The 14,984-nt window shown below is 42.0% G+C and overlaps 1 protein-coding gene across 2 annotated transcripts; it reads left to right on the top strand.

Moving 5' to 3' along the window:
- Positions 1-9,384: 9,384 nt before the first annotated feature.
- Positions 9,385-11,776, top strand: LOC147429724 (uncharacterized). Of its 2 annotated transcripts, XM_086495284.1 has the most exons (5): positions 9,385-10,232; positions 10,336-10,760; positions 10,835-11,185; positions 11,283-11,389; positions 11,498-11,776. In XM_086495284.1, the coding sequence occupies exons 1-5, from the start codon at positions 9,489-9,491 to the stop codon at positions 11,539-11,541; spliced, it is 1,671 nt and encodes a 556-aa protein (XP_086351410.1). In that variant the 5' UTR covers positions 9,385-9,488; the 3' UTR covers positions 11,542-11,776. The 2 variants fall into 2 exon arrangements, with proteins under 2 accessions (XP_086351410.1, XP_086351409.1); XM_086495283.1 differs by having other exon boundaries at positions 9,387-10,232; positions 10,835-11,389.
- Positions 11,777-14,984: the final 3,208 nt, after the last annotated feature.

Here is a 14,984-nt window from a genome sequence, read left to right as displayed (position 1 = left end):
TACAGGTTTTCATTGCAGACTCTTTCTGCAATCTCTACCACATGCATATTTGATGTAAGATCTTGAGGGTCTGATAAATCAGACAAACTGCCACAATGGTTACAGAAAAGGGTTTCTGTCCACCGTTAATGTAAGATCTTATGCAGTTTATGTATTGTGATGGAAATATGCAAAGCCTATTGTTGAGGGTCGTGTAAGGTTTTATTGAGCTGGGGGATTTTCAAATGTGGAGATCCTTTCGGTAATATAGGTTTTGGAGCAAGCCCCCAACATCCCATAGTTGACATCGACATAGGATGTATGTTAATGCGGTTAGGGCAGTATTGGTGTGCATCTGCTAACCCGCTATTGTTGGCATTGTTGTCATCTTTATGCGTATGCGTTTGACAGTGTTCAGTTGATCAGATACACTCTTTCTAGACTTGGAGACATTGACATTGATAGTTCTTTGAGATTCTATCTTGCCATTTTAGCCACTTTGATCAGTGTTTCAGCCATTGTATACATTTGTTTTAGGTTCAGAAGTCAGTTTGTAGAGGAGACTCTGTAAAATTTTTTAAGGTTTTCTATCATCTTCTTTAGTGCAGCGGATCTATCACTTTTGTTCCTTGTCGATTGATGGCTTCATCATCGGAGAACTCTTTGTTCAACATTAAGAAGTTAATTAGATGGCACTAACTTCCTATTTTGGAAGGAACAAATTTACAATGTCTTTGTTCAAAAGAAGCAGATGCGGCCGATAAAGATGAAGGGGATAAAGCTTGAGGATATGGATGAGTATGATTGGGAGGAGTTGGATGAGCTTGAGAGGTCCACCATCATGCTGACTTTGTCACAAAGAATGTGTACTTCAATGTGAACATGGAAAAGACTAGCTATGAGCTATGGAAGAAGTTACGTGACCTATATGAGAAGCAAAGTGCAGTATCACATGTTTATTGGCTGAAAAGGTTATTTGATTTGAAGATCGATGAGGGCACACCCATGTGAAACCATCTCAATGAGTTGAACTTAGTTTTCTGTGCAGGGATTCAATTTTGACGATTTGGTCAAAGCAATGTTCTTCATGTTCTTCTTAGTTACATTGCCAGAAAGTTGGGATACTTTTGCACAGCCATAAGTAACTCAGCACCTCCTGATGGTTTAACATGTGTTGATGTTGAGGGTAGTTTTCTTACTGAAGAGGTTAGCAGGATGAATCTTGATGTTTCTCGTGGTACTAGAAATGCTCTCGTTGTTCGTGGTCGATCACAGGAAAAGGGCAAGTAGAATCAGAGAGAAAAATCTTCTAGAAAATCACGTGACCGAAAAGACATTGAGTTCTATCATTGTCACAAAAAGGGTCACATGAAGAAAGACTGTCAGAAGTGGAAACAAGAGAAAGATAAAGACAAGAAGCAGGAAGACGACAAGGCTAAGGAAAGCAATATAAAAGATTGAAGAGATCAACAATGTTTTTGTTGAAGATTCTGATGGAGACATTTATCTCACATCTTCCATGGACTCAACATTTTTGGTTGCCACTGATGACTATGCTTTACAGGATTGGGTTCTTGACTCAGGTGCATTGTTTCATGTGACTCCTCACAGAGAGTAGTTTAGTACATATGATGTAGCCCGTAAAGGTCGTGTTTGTGTTGGAAATGATTTTGCTTGCGACATAGTTGGTGTCCGGTTGATGTGCATCTGAAATTTTAGCATGGTTCTTCATTCATGCTCAAGAATGTGAGACATGTGCCAAAGATTACCAAAAGCTTGATTAGTACAAGACAATTGGATGACGTCGGATATTACTGCACATTTGGTGATAGTTCATGGAAGATTATCAAAGGTTCTTTAGTGGTAGCACATGGTTCAAAGTCTAGGACTTTGTACATGCTACATGTATCCAATGTTAAAAACCATGTCATTTGTAACATTTAATGGCCTAGTAACTTGTGTGTAGCGGAAAATAGCATGAACATAGTGAGCATTTCATTAGAATAGATTCCTAATGAGATTAACAAGAGTGCCTGGGTGGAGAGAGAAACAAAAAGCATAACACCTAGTTAGATAGCATGAACAATACTTCAAAAGAGAGAGAAATTAAGCAATTGACAACAGTTGAGGACCGGATTTGCATGGAGAAGGTCCCCCCTCCAAAAGGCTTTGTATTATGGTTTCTCCCATCAAGAGAGACATTTTACAGTACAATTTCTTGTGTTCCTTCAATATTATCTAGTGCAATGAAGATGGAAACTTCATGCACTACGCAAAACACTTATCACACACAACATCAATTCCCTCACGGTCTCAGACCCAAGACCTCACACACCTTCGAAGATGGTGAGATGTAGCTGGGTATGAGAGTAGATTGAGAGGAAGAAGGAGTATTCTTACGAGAAAGATGTACATCTCCTCAGATAATCACTCATATTAGCATAGCTTGCTTAGTAATTAGCATGGTAGAGGAGATGAGCATGCATTGAAGCTTGGCTCTTGGTTGGATTTGCATCACAAAGCCAAGAGTTGTTGGTGTAGGCCTTCCTTCTCACAAGCTTGGAGTAGGTGATAAGCTTGAGTCCATTAAATCTTGAGAAGGAGAGAGAGTCTTATTTACTTCACACATGAGATTGTGTGAATGTGTGTGTGATAATGCCTTGCAAAAATAAGCTCTCTCTCTCTCTCTCTCTCTTGGTCGACCCCTCTTGCTATTTGCTCTTGCTGGCATCCTATTGGACCTCCCCAGGCTTAGCCAATGATAATTAAGCAGCATAAGTGATAGCCTTCTGACATGTGTCCCCCTTTCCCCTTTTGTGAGAGCTTTAGGTAATTTAATTCAACTAACTCTCATTGGACCCCTTTGCCTCCTGGCCAATAGGAATAAGGCAAGCCATTGGGCTGCTGAATACTCATTGGTCCCCTTAGGAGACTGTTCAATATTCTTCTAGAGAGCTTAATTATTATTGGTTCTTTTATTAAGTGTTTTTAAATTAATTAAACTAGATTTAATCTAGCCTAATTCTCATTGGTCCACCTCCAAGGCCATCCAATAGGAATTGGGTACACCTTTGGGCATCTGGGCTAGGGAGCTGACATGTGTCCCTCATTCCCTTTGTGTAAAGGCAGCTTGTGTGTGTGAGTTTCTCTCTCATCCCCTACTTGCAAGGCTCGCCCCCTCCTATGTAGGGATTGCCAAAGACTTTTCGGACACACACAAAGCATCCAATTCCCCCAATGTTTAATTTGATCTTTGGACACAACCTTTGAATTTTGGAACCTTAGTTAGCGTTGTGGAAGTCTTAATGGGATGAACCTTAGGGTCTTTTAATCCCATTGTTGCACATGGCTCTTTTACAGATGGCCCCCCTTTGAATCCCTTTTTTCTCTCCTTTGGATCCCTACAGTGGCCGGTGTGCTAGCTTAACCAATATTCTAGCTTTTTCTCCCTGGCACTTCCCCATATTAAATGATCAGTTTAACATGAGAAAATCATTTAGGAATATTAGATATTAATTATTATAACATATTTTGTGTAACCGAGCAGCCAAGTGTTTCTTTGTGGCATCGCTGGTTAGGACATATGTCTCAAAAGGGAATGAAAATCTTGTCTCGTTTTGGTTATGTTCTTGGCTTCAATTTCTCAGACGTTTCAATTTGTGAGCATTGTCTTTATGATAAACAAACACAATCACCACACAAAAGGGGAAGCACTCAAAAAAGTGAGCCATTAGAGTTAGTGCATAGTGATGTGTGTAGACCTATGCCAAAGTATCCATGGGAGGTTCATTGTACTTTGTTACATTCATTGATAACTTCTGAAGGAAAGTGTGGATATATCCTCTCAAGAAGAAGGATGAAGTTCTTCCAAAATTTTGTGGCATTAGTGGAGAATCACTCTGGCAAGAAAGTCAAGCGCTTAAGGTCAGACAATGGTGGTGAGCATGTCACTAAAGCCTCTCAAAAATTTTGAGATTCCAAAGGCATCAAAAGAGAGTTGACTGCTCCATATAACCCTCCACAAAATGGTGTTGCTGAGAGGATGAGCCGTACCATACAAGAGAAGTTACGATTGTCTAATGCAAAGCTGCCTAATGGATTTTGGGTGGAAGCATTAGCAACTGCTGTCCATCTTATTAATAGATATCCTAACAAGGCTTCAAATGAGAGGTACCTGAAGAGCTTTGGTCTGTGAAGCCACCTTCTTACAAGCATCTTAGAATCTTTGGCTGTGAAGCGTACTGCCATGTTTAGTTTCGAAGCAATTAGTTGGCTCCTAAGTCAAAGAAATGCATATTTCTTGGCTATGGCAATCATGGTGAGATGGGATTTCGGTTATGGGATCCTGAAGCTAAAAAGATAGTTTCCAACAATGACATATACTTCAATGAAGAAAAGAATCATAAGAAGCTTGTGCATACAATGGAGGTCAAGAGAGTTATCTTCCAAGAAGATGGAATTGTCCACAATAGGGCTGAAGTGCCTAATATCAGACAACAAGTACATAATCCTCCTGTATTACAAGATGTTGTTGAGGGACAACCGGCTCAAGCAGTTATTAAAGGTCTACAAGAGTTTCAAGGCCTCCTGATAGATTTACTCCCTCATTGGACGACATTATGTTGACAGATTGCGGAGAGCCTTCCTCTTATAAGGAAGCCATATCAATGGATGGCAAAGCGAAGTGGGAGAAATTAAGCTATGCAATCAGAAATGGACTTGTTGCAAACTTGGAAGTTGGTTTGGTTGCCTAAAGGTAAAAAGGCATTACCATGTAAATGGGTGTACAAGCAAAAAATTACACCTCATGATAATAAACCCAAGTACAAGGCACGACTTGTTGCTAACGGATTTAAGCAGCAAATAGGGTATTCACTTTGATGAGATCTTTTATCCAGTTTTCAAGATGACTACTCTGCGGTGTGTACTTGTGTTGGTTGCTACAGACGACATGGAACTTGACCAGATGGATGTCAAGACAACGTTCTTGCATGGTGACCTTGAAGAAGAAGTTTATATGCAACAGCTAGAAGGTTTTGTTGAGAAGGGAAATGAAGACTTGGTGTGTCAGTTAGAAAAGACTCTTTATGGTCTAAAACAATCATCAAGGGAGTGGTATTGTAAATTCTACTCGTTCATACTCTCTCAAGGCTACAAACATAGCGATATGGACCATTGCCTCTACACTAAGTGAGATAAAGATGGTAGTTTGTTGATTTTGGTCCTTTATGTGGATGATATGTTAATTGCCAAGAAATGCAGGGATGAGATTTCAGCCTTGAAGTCAGAGTTACATGCAAACTTTGAAATAAAAGACATGGGTGAAGCAAGCCATATCCTTGGCATGCGCATTAAGCAAGACAGATGCAACAAATTGGTATATTTGTCTCAATGTGAGTACATTGCTTAAGTGCTCAAGCGTTTCAATATGGAGAAGGGGAAGGCATTGAGTACTCCATTGCCTCCATATGTGAACCTTTCTAAACATTATTGCCCCAAGTCTAAAGAGGAAAGACTGAAATGGCACAAGTGCCTAATTATTCATCTGCATTTGGGAGTTTGATGTATGCTATGATTACTACACGTCCTGATACAGTGGGAGTTGTTAGCAAATATATGTTAAAGGAAGCATGTGTAATGGGTTACACAGATGTAGCTTATACAGAAGACTTTGACAAGAGAAGGTCCACTTCAGGCTATGTTTATGAATTCTCTGTAGGTGCAGTTTCATGTTGATCTCGTTTGCAAGATTGTGCTACCTTGTCTACTACAAAGGTTGAATATGTTGCAGCTTCAGAATCTTGCAAGGAAGCTATATGGCTTGGTCGACTGGTGGGAGACTTGTGAATCAATGATGCCTGTGTTACATTGTGATAGCCAAAGTGCTATACAATTGGAAAAGAATCCAGTCTTTCATGCAAAGACAAAGCATGTGGATGTGAAATATCACTTCATTCGTGAGGAGCTTGAGGAGAAGCGGTTGCAGCTTGCCAAGATTCACACCACTGAGAATCATGTTGATCTTCTGACAAAGGGCTTACCTTTAGAGCGGTTTGCACATTGTCGGGCACTCATGGGCATTGAGTAGATGATCATGGTCATTGTCTACCTGTATTGTATGTATATATACATTGTCACCCCAGCTTAAAGGCACATTGTCCTTTAAGTGGGAGGTTGTTGGGGTGGTAAAACCCAATGTGTTGCGCCTAAGTGTTGGGCGGCTGAAGACTGACCGGGAACTAACATTGACCATTGATTCTACATAAAAGAATAATGACTCATAACCCTAACACTACTGTGTTTGGAGTCCACCCAAACCTGCGTCTCCTCTCTTCTTCTATCTTCTCTGTTGCTGCGCGCGCACACACACACACACACGCGCTCTCGCATGTGCACTTCATGTGCTTGGCTGCATTGTCACCCACATGCCTCTCACAAAGGTTGTGGTTACCTAATGTTCAATTGTCGTCTTGCTCGTTGCTACAGTAGAATGAGTCTACCCTTGAATGAGGTCTATGACTCATGCTATCCAAGCTTCTTACACTGTGGAAGTTGAAGCTCCCTTATCCTAAAATTTTCTCCATTTGGTAGTGATGGCCTTGGGGATGGCACTGCTAATGGCTTCTTCTTTTAGATAATGGGTATTATGCTTCCATGGTGTTTTTAAGCTAACCCACTTAAACCAAAAATAGCTGCTTGAGGTCTCAAAGGGTTCACTGTTTTGTACCCCCTTATATAACGTGCGTTTGCAGGGTATTAAAAAAGCCCCTCTTTTAACATGTCAAAATGAATAAAATGACCCTTATTTTAGATTTTTTTTCCAAAATGACCCCTTACCCCTAATTTTTTTGCATTTTAAAACCCCTCCTTTTGAACTCACGTTATACATTTACATGATTACGTAATGCACCCCCCGAGCTTGAGGTGAAAGCTACCTAAATGTGAAAATTATCGAGCATGGCCTCTACATTGAAAGCTGGTCAAAACTGGAAAGCTAACGATCATCCATGCCTTTGGTGATAAACAAAGTGATCCCACTAAATTTGGGATTGATGTGACTTTGTTTGGTCTTTTTCATTCCAAATTACTCGCATTTTTCAATAAAAAATGGGCTAAAAAAGGCTCAAAGCTATGAAAGACCCCAAAAGTGACGCATCAATACTTTGTCGGTGGGGAAGCAATTAAGGGGGGTTGCTTGCTTATACTATCAAAACGTGTAATTTTCCCCTTTCTTATGAATTCACTTCATGGTTTCTACTAGTGTGAAGTAGTTCAGTCCCATGGCCCACTCCAGCATTGTATTTGGGCCTTTGTGAGAAATCAAGGATTGATTGCGTGAAATTAGTGGTTTGTATCCACTGAACAAGTACTGAAAACGTGCGCAAATAAGCTAGGGTTTTTATTTTCGCAATAGAGACTTGTGTAATTGGTGTTGAGTTATTTGTTGTAGTCTAATACACATGAGTTTTGATTAGGGTATGTGTGTCATATGTGTGTGTGTGTGTTTGTTTTTAAGTGCTTAGTTGAGCTTGAATTGTATTAATCAAAGTTACAAGCAGCCATGGCATATCCTTTGCACAAGGAACTCCATGAAAAATACATCGAGGGGGTCCTTACTTCCACGACTACTCCTTCTAAAGAAATTTGCACTTCCTATTCCTTCTACAATGGATTTTTCATCGACATGATTGCAGAACATCGTTTTTGTCGAGAGGCTCTCATTTTTTTTTAAAGAGTAGCTCGTTGCTCGATTGCCAAACTGCTCTAAAAAATGTAGCTCTAGGGGTATATGTGTTTTTGAGAGTGGGTCTTTCTTGGTCGGAGTTTATTTTCACTTCATGATTGCCTTGAACCTCCATCGAATATTCTACCGTCACGAACTCTCAAAGCAAGAGGCTCCACGTCTTCTGAGCTAGACCACACACCCTTTGACATTGTGTGTGACATGGGCCTCAATATACACTACACCAAATGGCGTCCGACTGGCATGCTAGACTGCTCTAAAAAATGTAGCTCTAGGGGTATATGTGTTTTTGAGAGTGGGTCTTTCTTGGTCGGAGTTTATTTTCACTTCATGATTGCCTTGAACCTCCATCGAATATTCTACCGTCACGAACTCTCAAAGCAAGAGTCTCCACGTCTTCTGAGCTAGACCACACACCCTTTGACATTGTGTGTGACATGGGCCTCAATATACACTACACCAAATGGCGTCCGACTGGCATGCTAACAGGTGAAGCATCAAAGCAATGAGCTTAGAGGCGGGTCGCACTCATGGGCAGTGGGGGTAGTGGAAAGAGGACTTCGCCATATTTGGTATCTCCTACAATGAAGGCAAGGAACTCGAACGCAGATGATAGCCCTACTAGCACTTTGAAAAAGGAGGGGGCTAAGCTATTTTTTGGCCTACAACGACCCACCGTGACTATCGCCATCTTCGACCAATGAGGTAGCGAACTCCAGCTCCACTTTTCAGCAGGTTTTTTGAGATCTTTATGAAGAATCTGTGGGTGCGACCAGAGTTTTGGTAATTTGTTGTTAACCCTGCTGGTGCTGGGGCGACTCGGCTCTTAGAAGTTATGGGCAATTATTGTCTATCTAGCACGCGTAAACTACCATATGTGAGTGAAATTTAACCACTGCAGCAAAACTTTCCGTCACATGACTATAACGATGCCTCTATAATCCTTTGGACTAAATGACACCCATATTAAATGCACGGTGGAGTAATGGGATCGACGCTCGGGGCTGTGGGGGGCGGGATCTCGAGGCGCACTAAACCCGGCCAACAGGAAAAAGGAGGCACGCTGTAAAAAAGGCGAGGTGCATTAAACATGGCCATCGTAAAAAACGAGGCATGGTGGGGCGATTTGAACCCAGGACCTGGCCGTCCGAGTTTAGGGTTACATAGGCTAACCACTTCACCTACATACGCATTGTGTACTCGTACCCCGTTTTACAACCGAATATTATAAAATAAAATGCATTTCCCAGGCTGTCCAGGTTTAGTTTTTGATTTGATTTTGGAGCTGTGATCTTCTCGGCTTTCGTGCGTGGGCTTCTCCGCCTTGGATCCCATTGCCTGCCCTTCTTAAATATAGGTGTTACTTAGTCCTTAGAATCATCCTACTTTTCCTTAGGTACATTTCGCACGCCCCGAACGCAGTGTTTCCCTTCCGTCATGCCACTTTGTCCATATCTGGAAACTCATCCTTGCTAGGGCTAACTCTGCCTAAAACGGAAGAGAAAATTTCATCGCAGATTTCCTAACTCACAAAGCAACAAACTTGCTGAGCGCATGAAAACTCTGCCCTCGCTTGTGTGCGAATGCGCTCTTATTAGGCCTCCCGTTAGTACCATGCCCTTCAAAAGTTAAAAGTCCTACAAAGTTAAAAGTCCAGGTCTGGCACGTTGCCTCACCGGGTTTCTTGAAATAGTTCCGTTGGGAAGAGAAGTTTGTGCATTTGAAAGTCCCGACTCCTGAGTACGGAAGAAAGCGAGCTTTGGCTATGGCGAGCACTGGATACGACGTAGACGAGAGGAGCGAAGGTGAGCAGCCACCTCGCACCGACGAGGAAGCCATTGAAGGTCATCAGAGTCGTGTCGATGGTGAAGATCTACGTCAAGGCGAGCAGCCGCATCCTGAAATTGGTGTAAATGATCTCCAAGCACTGCCTGTTTCGCATCCTGAGCAGCCTCTGAGGCGCGATAATGTAGACATTAAAGGTAAGCGCAAGATGTTCGACATCGATCTCAACGTCGTTCCCGTTAGTGATCCGCAGGCCAGTACCAGCTCGGCTGCTGCCGAATTATTACAAGGGGGTAGACAAGCACAGTTACAGAGCGACCTCACCCCTGGCAGCCCGAGAATTACGAGCCCTCGCACACAGAGACGTATTAATGATCCTCTCCATTTTCTGTGCCCGGGAATTACGGGCCGTCGCACACAGAGACGTCGACGTCAAACGGCCCCGGCCCAGGACGGTATTGATCCTCTCCATTTTCTGCGCCGAGGAACTAAGGGCCGTCGCACACAGAGACGTCGACGTCAAGCGGCGAGCAGCACACAGGAATACAATCGCCATCTGGTAGACCCTGCGAGGGCCAGTGCGAGGGCACGGTCACAGGAGCAGGCGCAGGACGGTATTAATCCTCTCCGTTCGCCCCTTCCTCCACCCCATTCGGCTGCTAATTTATATCCGCCTGGCACTCCTGGCCGTAACGAGCCTCAGTTCATTCAATTCTCTGCTCAGGTGACTCTTCAACCATATTATAACTAGACTTTTGCTGGTAATGACGCTGCTCTGTATCATCAATGGCTTGCTGCTAATGTTGAAAACTTTTCTGTTAAATCAGGGTCCGGCAGTACCTTCTGAAAACTTTATGGCTCTGTTGCAACAGAGCTTGGCGCGTGGTCATCAACATCTTTACGCTCCGCGTCCTGATCGATACTTTACTGCTAATCCGCCAGTCGAAGTTCAGTCGCGATTTGGTCCCGCTAGTGCAGGCCTCCAGCATCGACATCGCGCGCCAATTAGGCCTCAGTCCCGGCCCCAGCCACAGCAAACTCGACCAGTTTCATACCCAGCTACCGCTGGTAGTAATATAATATCGAGGGCCCCATCAATTGAGTTATATGCTCGACGGACTCCATTACCTGATCCACGGGCGCGCCGCTGGATTGCGGATCCTCAGAACGGTGTATTGTCCCCCTTTCAACAACGTCCTGATCTCGAGCGAAGACGTACTACGCCGCTCCAGCAGAACAATTATACGGACAGGTTCGTTTGGTTGGTTGGTTCGTTTGATTAATGTTCGGAGCGAATGAAGCACGTTTTTGTTTACTATTCTGCAGACATCGACATCGACATCGACAGAGCTTGTACAATCAAGGCACGGCCATGATGCAAAACGAGACTATTCGCGCCAGTACTGCTGGCGCAAACGAGCATGTTCCACTGCGTAATCACGTTAATCGGCTTCCTCAAGAACAATTCATGGAAGCCATTATGAATCCAACGTCAGCTAGCCTTGGCGGTCCAACACAGAACCCCCGAAGGCAAAGTGTACATGATACAATCCTCCCTTCTCATCAAGCATCGACAGACGTACAGAATCAGCTAGTTCAAAGAGCAGATCACGTTGATTATTGGCTTCCTCAAGATCGATTCATGGAAGCCAATATGAGGCCTCCAACACAGAACCCGTATAATAATATTCGCGGCCTGTATATTCCCGCAACGACGACCAGTATATTGAGTCCAGTTTATAGGCCCGCGCCTTGTCGACCCGTTGGCAGGCAGCCGGATATCATTCAGCTCGCGGATGAACTGTACACTGAAGCTCAAGCTCGACGGCGAAACGAGAGTTCGACAGATCGACGGGATCCAAGTCCTTAGAATGAAGACAGGTTCGACTATATAATATTAATCATAACGTAATTTTGACCTAAATTGCTTGCGGTTCGGATCTAAGCCAATGAAAATCGTTTTGACTTTGTATTTGGATACTCGTGCAGTGAAAGAGAGCCAGGAAGCTAGCTGGAATTGTGCCACACGTTGATCAGATGACTCGATGAGTTTCCCCAGATCAGGAAGAAGACTGCAAAAGCAAGTTTCGTCAGTTTTTGATAGTTACCTAGCTACAGCTGATCATTAATATTGATTCTTTAATTAATCCTAATTGCGTCAGCTGTGCAACCTCCTGCAAATTTTGAATCACATTTTCAGCATTCCTAAAGATTTAATTTTCAGCAAATTTTGAAACACATTTTCACATTTTAATTAAGCAATGTTTATATTCATCAATGTTTGCATAACCCACATTAATGAAGACCAGTTTTAAGCAGCCAAATAACGGGATATATCAGCATACGTTTGGTTTAGCTAAGGCAGCGACGAGTGATCTTACATGAATTTGTAGCCTGCTTATCTATGAGATCAGTGAAAGGTATACCTTAAGGAGTTGCTTTCCCCAGCTAATAATTGTGCATCATCTCTTGTATTAAGAAGGAGAAGTGGCATATTGAAGGTTGATGATCTTATTGTAATTAAACCCTGTACCAAGTGAAATTGACTAATCCATTCCCAAAGCTCCATTTCTGCCTTTCTAGACATCATCAGTAGGAGCAATATTGAAATTAATCAAGTGAAGAGGTCCAAACTAAGAATCAATCACGGGTCCATTGTGGATTGAGAGAACTTTGGTGCCATAGTCAAAGTTACTTGATTGAACCACAGAAGAATGTTGGATGTTCCCTATATAATACATAAGGCAGCTTATACCTATTGTGGAGCTTTTGTTTTTTATCCATATTTTTGTTTTGTTTTGTGTACATCTTGGAGAACATCAACCACATTGAGGGACTAGAGGCAAGGTTTTGAGGCCTAAAAATTTTGATTGTTGAATGAGATCCATCTGGGTCTACCTTTGTCAACCTTCTTCGACTAGGTTCTTGGAGATAGCAACTTAATTTGAACCGGGTTTAATGAATGTAATATATTTGATCATCCTTGGTGGTTGGGCATAAATTTAGGAGGATTTTTTTGTTTTTGTTTTTGTTTTTTTTTGGGGGGGGGCGGATATACACGATTTTTGTCTCATAGATGAGGATTCGTCAAATATCCGCTCTGTTGGAACTAAAATCCTAGTACTTGGATATGAAGGAATGAGACATGCACTCCCATCTACCCCATCAACTACAATGGGACATTTTCTGGAGAACTACATACTCCAAGTGTCCAGGGATCATATTTCTGGATCTTGTTATATTTTTTCATTTGAGATATTACAAAATCATGTAGACATCCTACCTTTCTATCTCCATGGTCTTTGGAGGCTTTAAATTTGGTTTGTTTTCCAGATACTACATGTTTTATTCGTGTCAATGTAGTTGAGGATTGGGGGAAAGAGGTCTTTTTCACTAGTTAGGGATATTGCTAGCTTTTCAATAATTGTAGCTCACCCATACAAGACACTTGTAATTACAGGAGCTCATAAGTCCTCCTTGTTGATCTTTAGAGGCTACCAAACAGTATCATTATTGAGGTGGACAAGAAAGAATGTAGCTGGTCTTCTTCAACTTAATCAATGGGAAAAGCCTGCTAATATGCACCTTGATACAAAATGTAGGGATGAATTATAAGCCACCACCATATGTCGATCATAATTACATTTGCAAAAAGATAATTCCTGATCCCCTTTCCTAAGTTCAGTTGATGAATGATTTTGCCTCTCTAATTGATTCAAAAGACGCTTATGGAAAAAAAATACACAATCTGGTCCTTTGAACAACATCATATTTAAGTAGTACTACTTTAAGCTCTCGTTTGACTATAGTGGATCTACTATTAAACTATCATGCAACATAGTGGAGATTAAAACTTGGTTAGAAGGGGAGCATATAACCACAATTGCAACATCTTCACGATACAAAAAGAAAAAGCATATTTAAGATCCATGGGGGCTATGTTAGATCCTAGAGGCATACCTTTGTTTTTTCGCAAAAGCTCAAGGCCTCACCATAACGTTGAGTGCCTAGCCCGCCCTTGAGCCCCTACAAACTCCCTCTACTCTACCATGGAGCAAGACACTATGCCACAATTGTACCCCTCTTAAATGGATATCCCTCCTCGTTCACATCTCTCACTCTAGGGTAAAGGGACCATTAAAAAGACACCCCAGAAGGAGGACTGGCCTCCACCAGGTTTTTGTGCAGATTTGGGCTTGTCATAGAACACAAGTGGGCTGGTCATGGAGTGGTTGGTGAGATTAGAATAAAATCTTCACCGTCAGATTCCAGGTTCATACCATGTTCGTACAATGGCTCTAACTACCCCCTGAGTGCACTGCAAGAGGTACTTCACATTAGCGACGCTCGCAGTGCGACGATCAAAAGTAAAAATCCATGGCATTTCTATATGCATCACTATGAGCCTCACTATTTTATTTGTTACATAGCGACGCCTATAGTGACGCTCATAGCGACACTGACAAAGGTAGAAAATAAACCGAGAGCGCCCGAAAACTCAGATCTCAGATCTGAGTTTTTGGCACTCAAGAAAATAGGTAACCCGCGCTCTCCCCCCCCCCCCCCCCCTTCTCTCTCTCTCTCTCTCTCTCTCTCTCTCTCTCTCTCTCTCTCTTACCCCCCCCCCCACACACACACGCACACGCACACGCACGCGCGCGCGAGGAGAGGAAGGAGAGCCAGGTATGCTCCTTCCCTCTCCACTCTCTCATGTTCCCTTCCCCTCTTTCTCTCTCTCTCTCTCTCTCTCTCTCTCTCTCACACACACACACACACACACACACACACACACACACACATTGTGTCTTTGAAAGAGAGAGAGAGAGAGAGAGAGAGAGAGAGAGAGAGGAAAAAATAAAGAGAAAGAGAAAGAGGGAGAAAGAGAGAGAGAATAAAAAACCAAAGAGAGAGAGAGGGGGAGAAGACGAAAGAGAGAGGTAAGGGGAGAAAACAAAGAGAGAGAGAGAGAGAGAGAGAGAGAGAGAGAGAGAGAGAGAGAGAGAGATTAAGTTAAGATTTAATTTAGATTACATTTAGATTTATATCTATGTTCAGTTTAAAATTAGGTTAGATTTAAATTTACATTATATTTAAAATTAAGGTAGTATTAAAGATTAGCTAGCTATGTTAGATTTAAGTTAGATTACATTTAGATTTAGGATTTAAGATTGGATTAGATTTATGTTTATGTTGAGTTTAATATTAGATTAAATTTAGATTCAAGATTAAAACAAGATTTAATAGATTAAATTTAGATTTAAGAGATTATATTTAGGTTTGGGTTAGATTTAAGATTAGATTAGATTTAGGTTTATTTTGAGTTTAAAATTAGATTAGATCTAGATTTATGTTCGATTTAAAATTAGATTAGATTTAGGTTAGATTTTAGTGCATGTCAATAAAGGCGCGCTTTGTCCAAAGAGCAAACACTAGTTACACAATAATATGTATATTCACTACAAGAGGTTGTGTGCTC

This window comes from Adiantum capillus-veneris, chromosome 22 (assembly GCF_014529385.1).
Source record: "Adiantum capillus-veneris isolate H3 chromosome 22, ASM1452938v2, whole genome shotgun sequence".
Classification (NCBI taxonomy): Eukaryota; Viridiplantae; Streptophyta; class Polypodiopsida; order Polypodiales; family Pteridaceae; genus Adiantum; species Adiantum capillus-veneris.
This window is presented reverse-complemented; position numbering and strand designations above follow the sequence as displayed.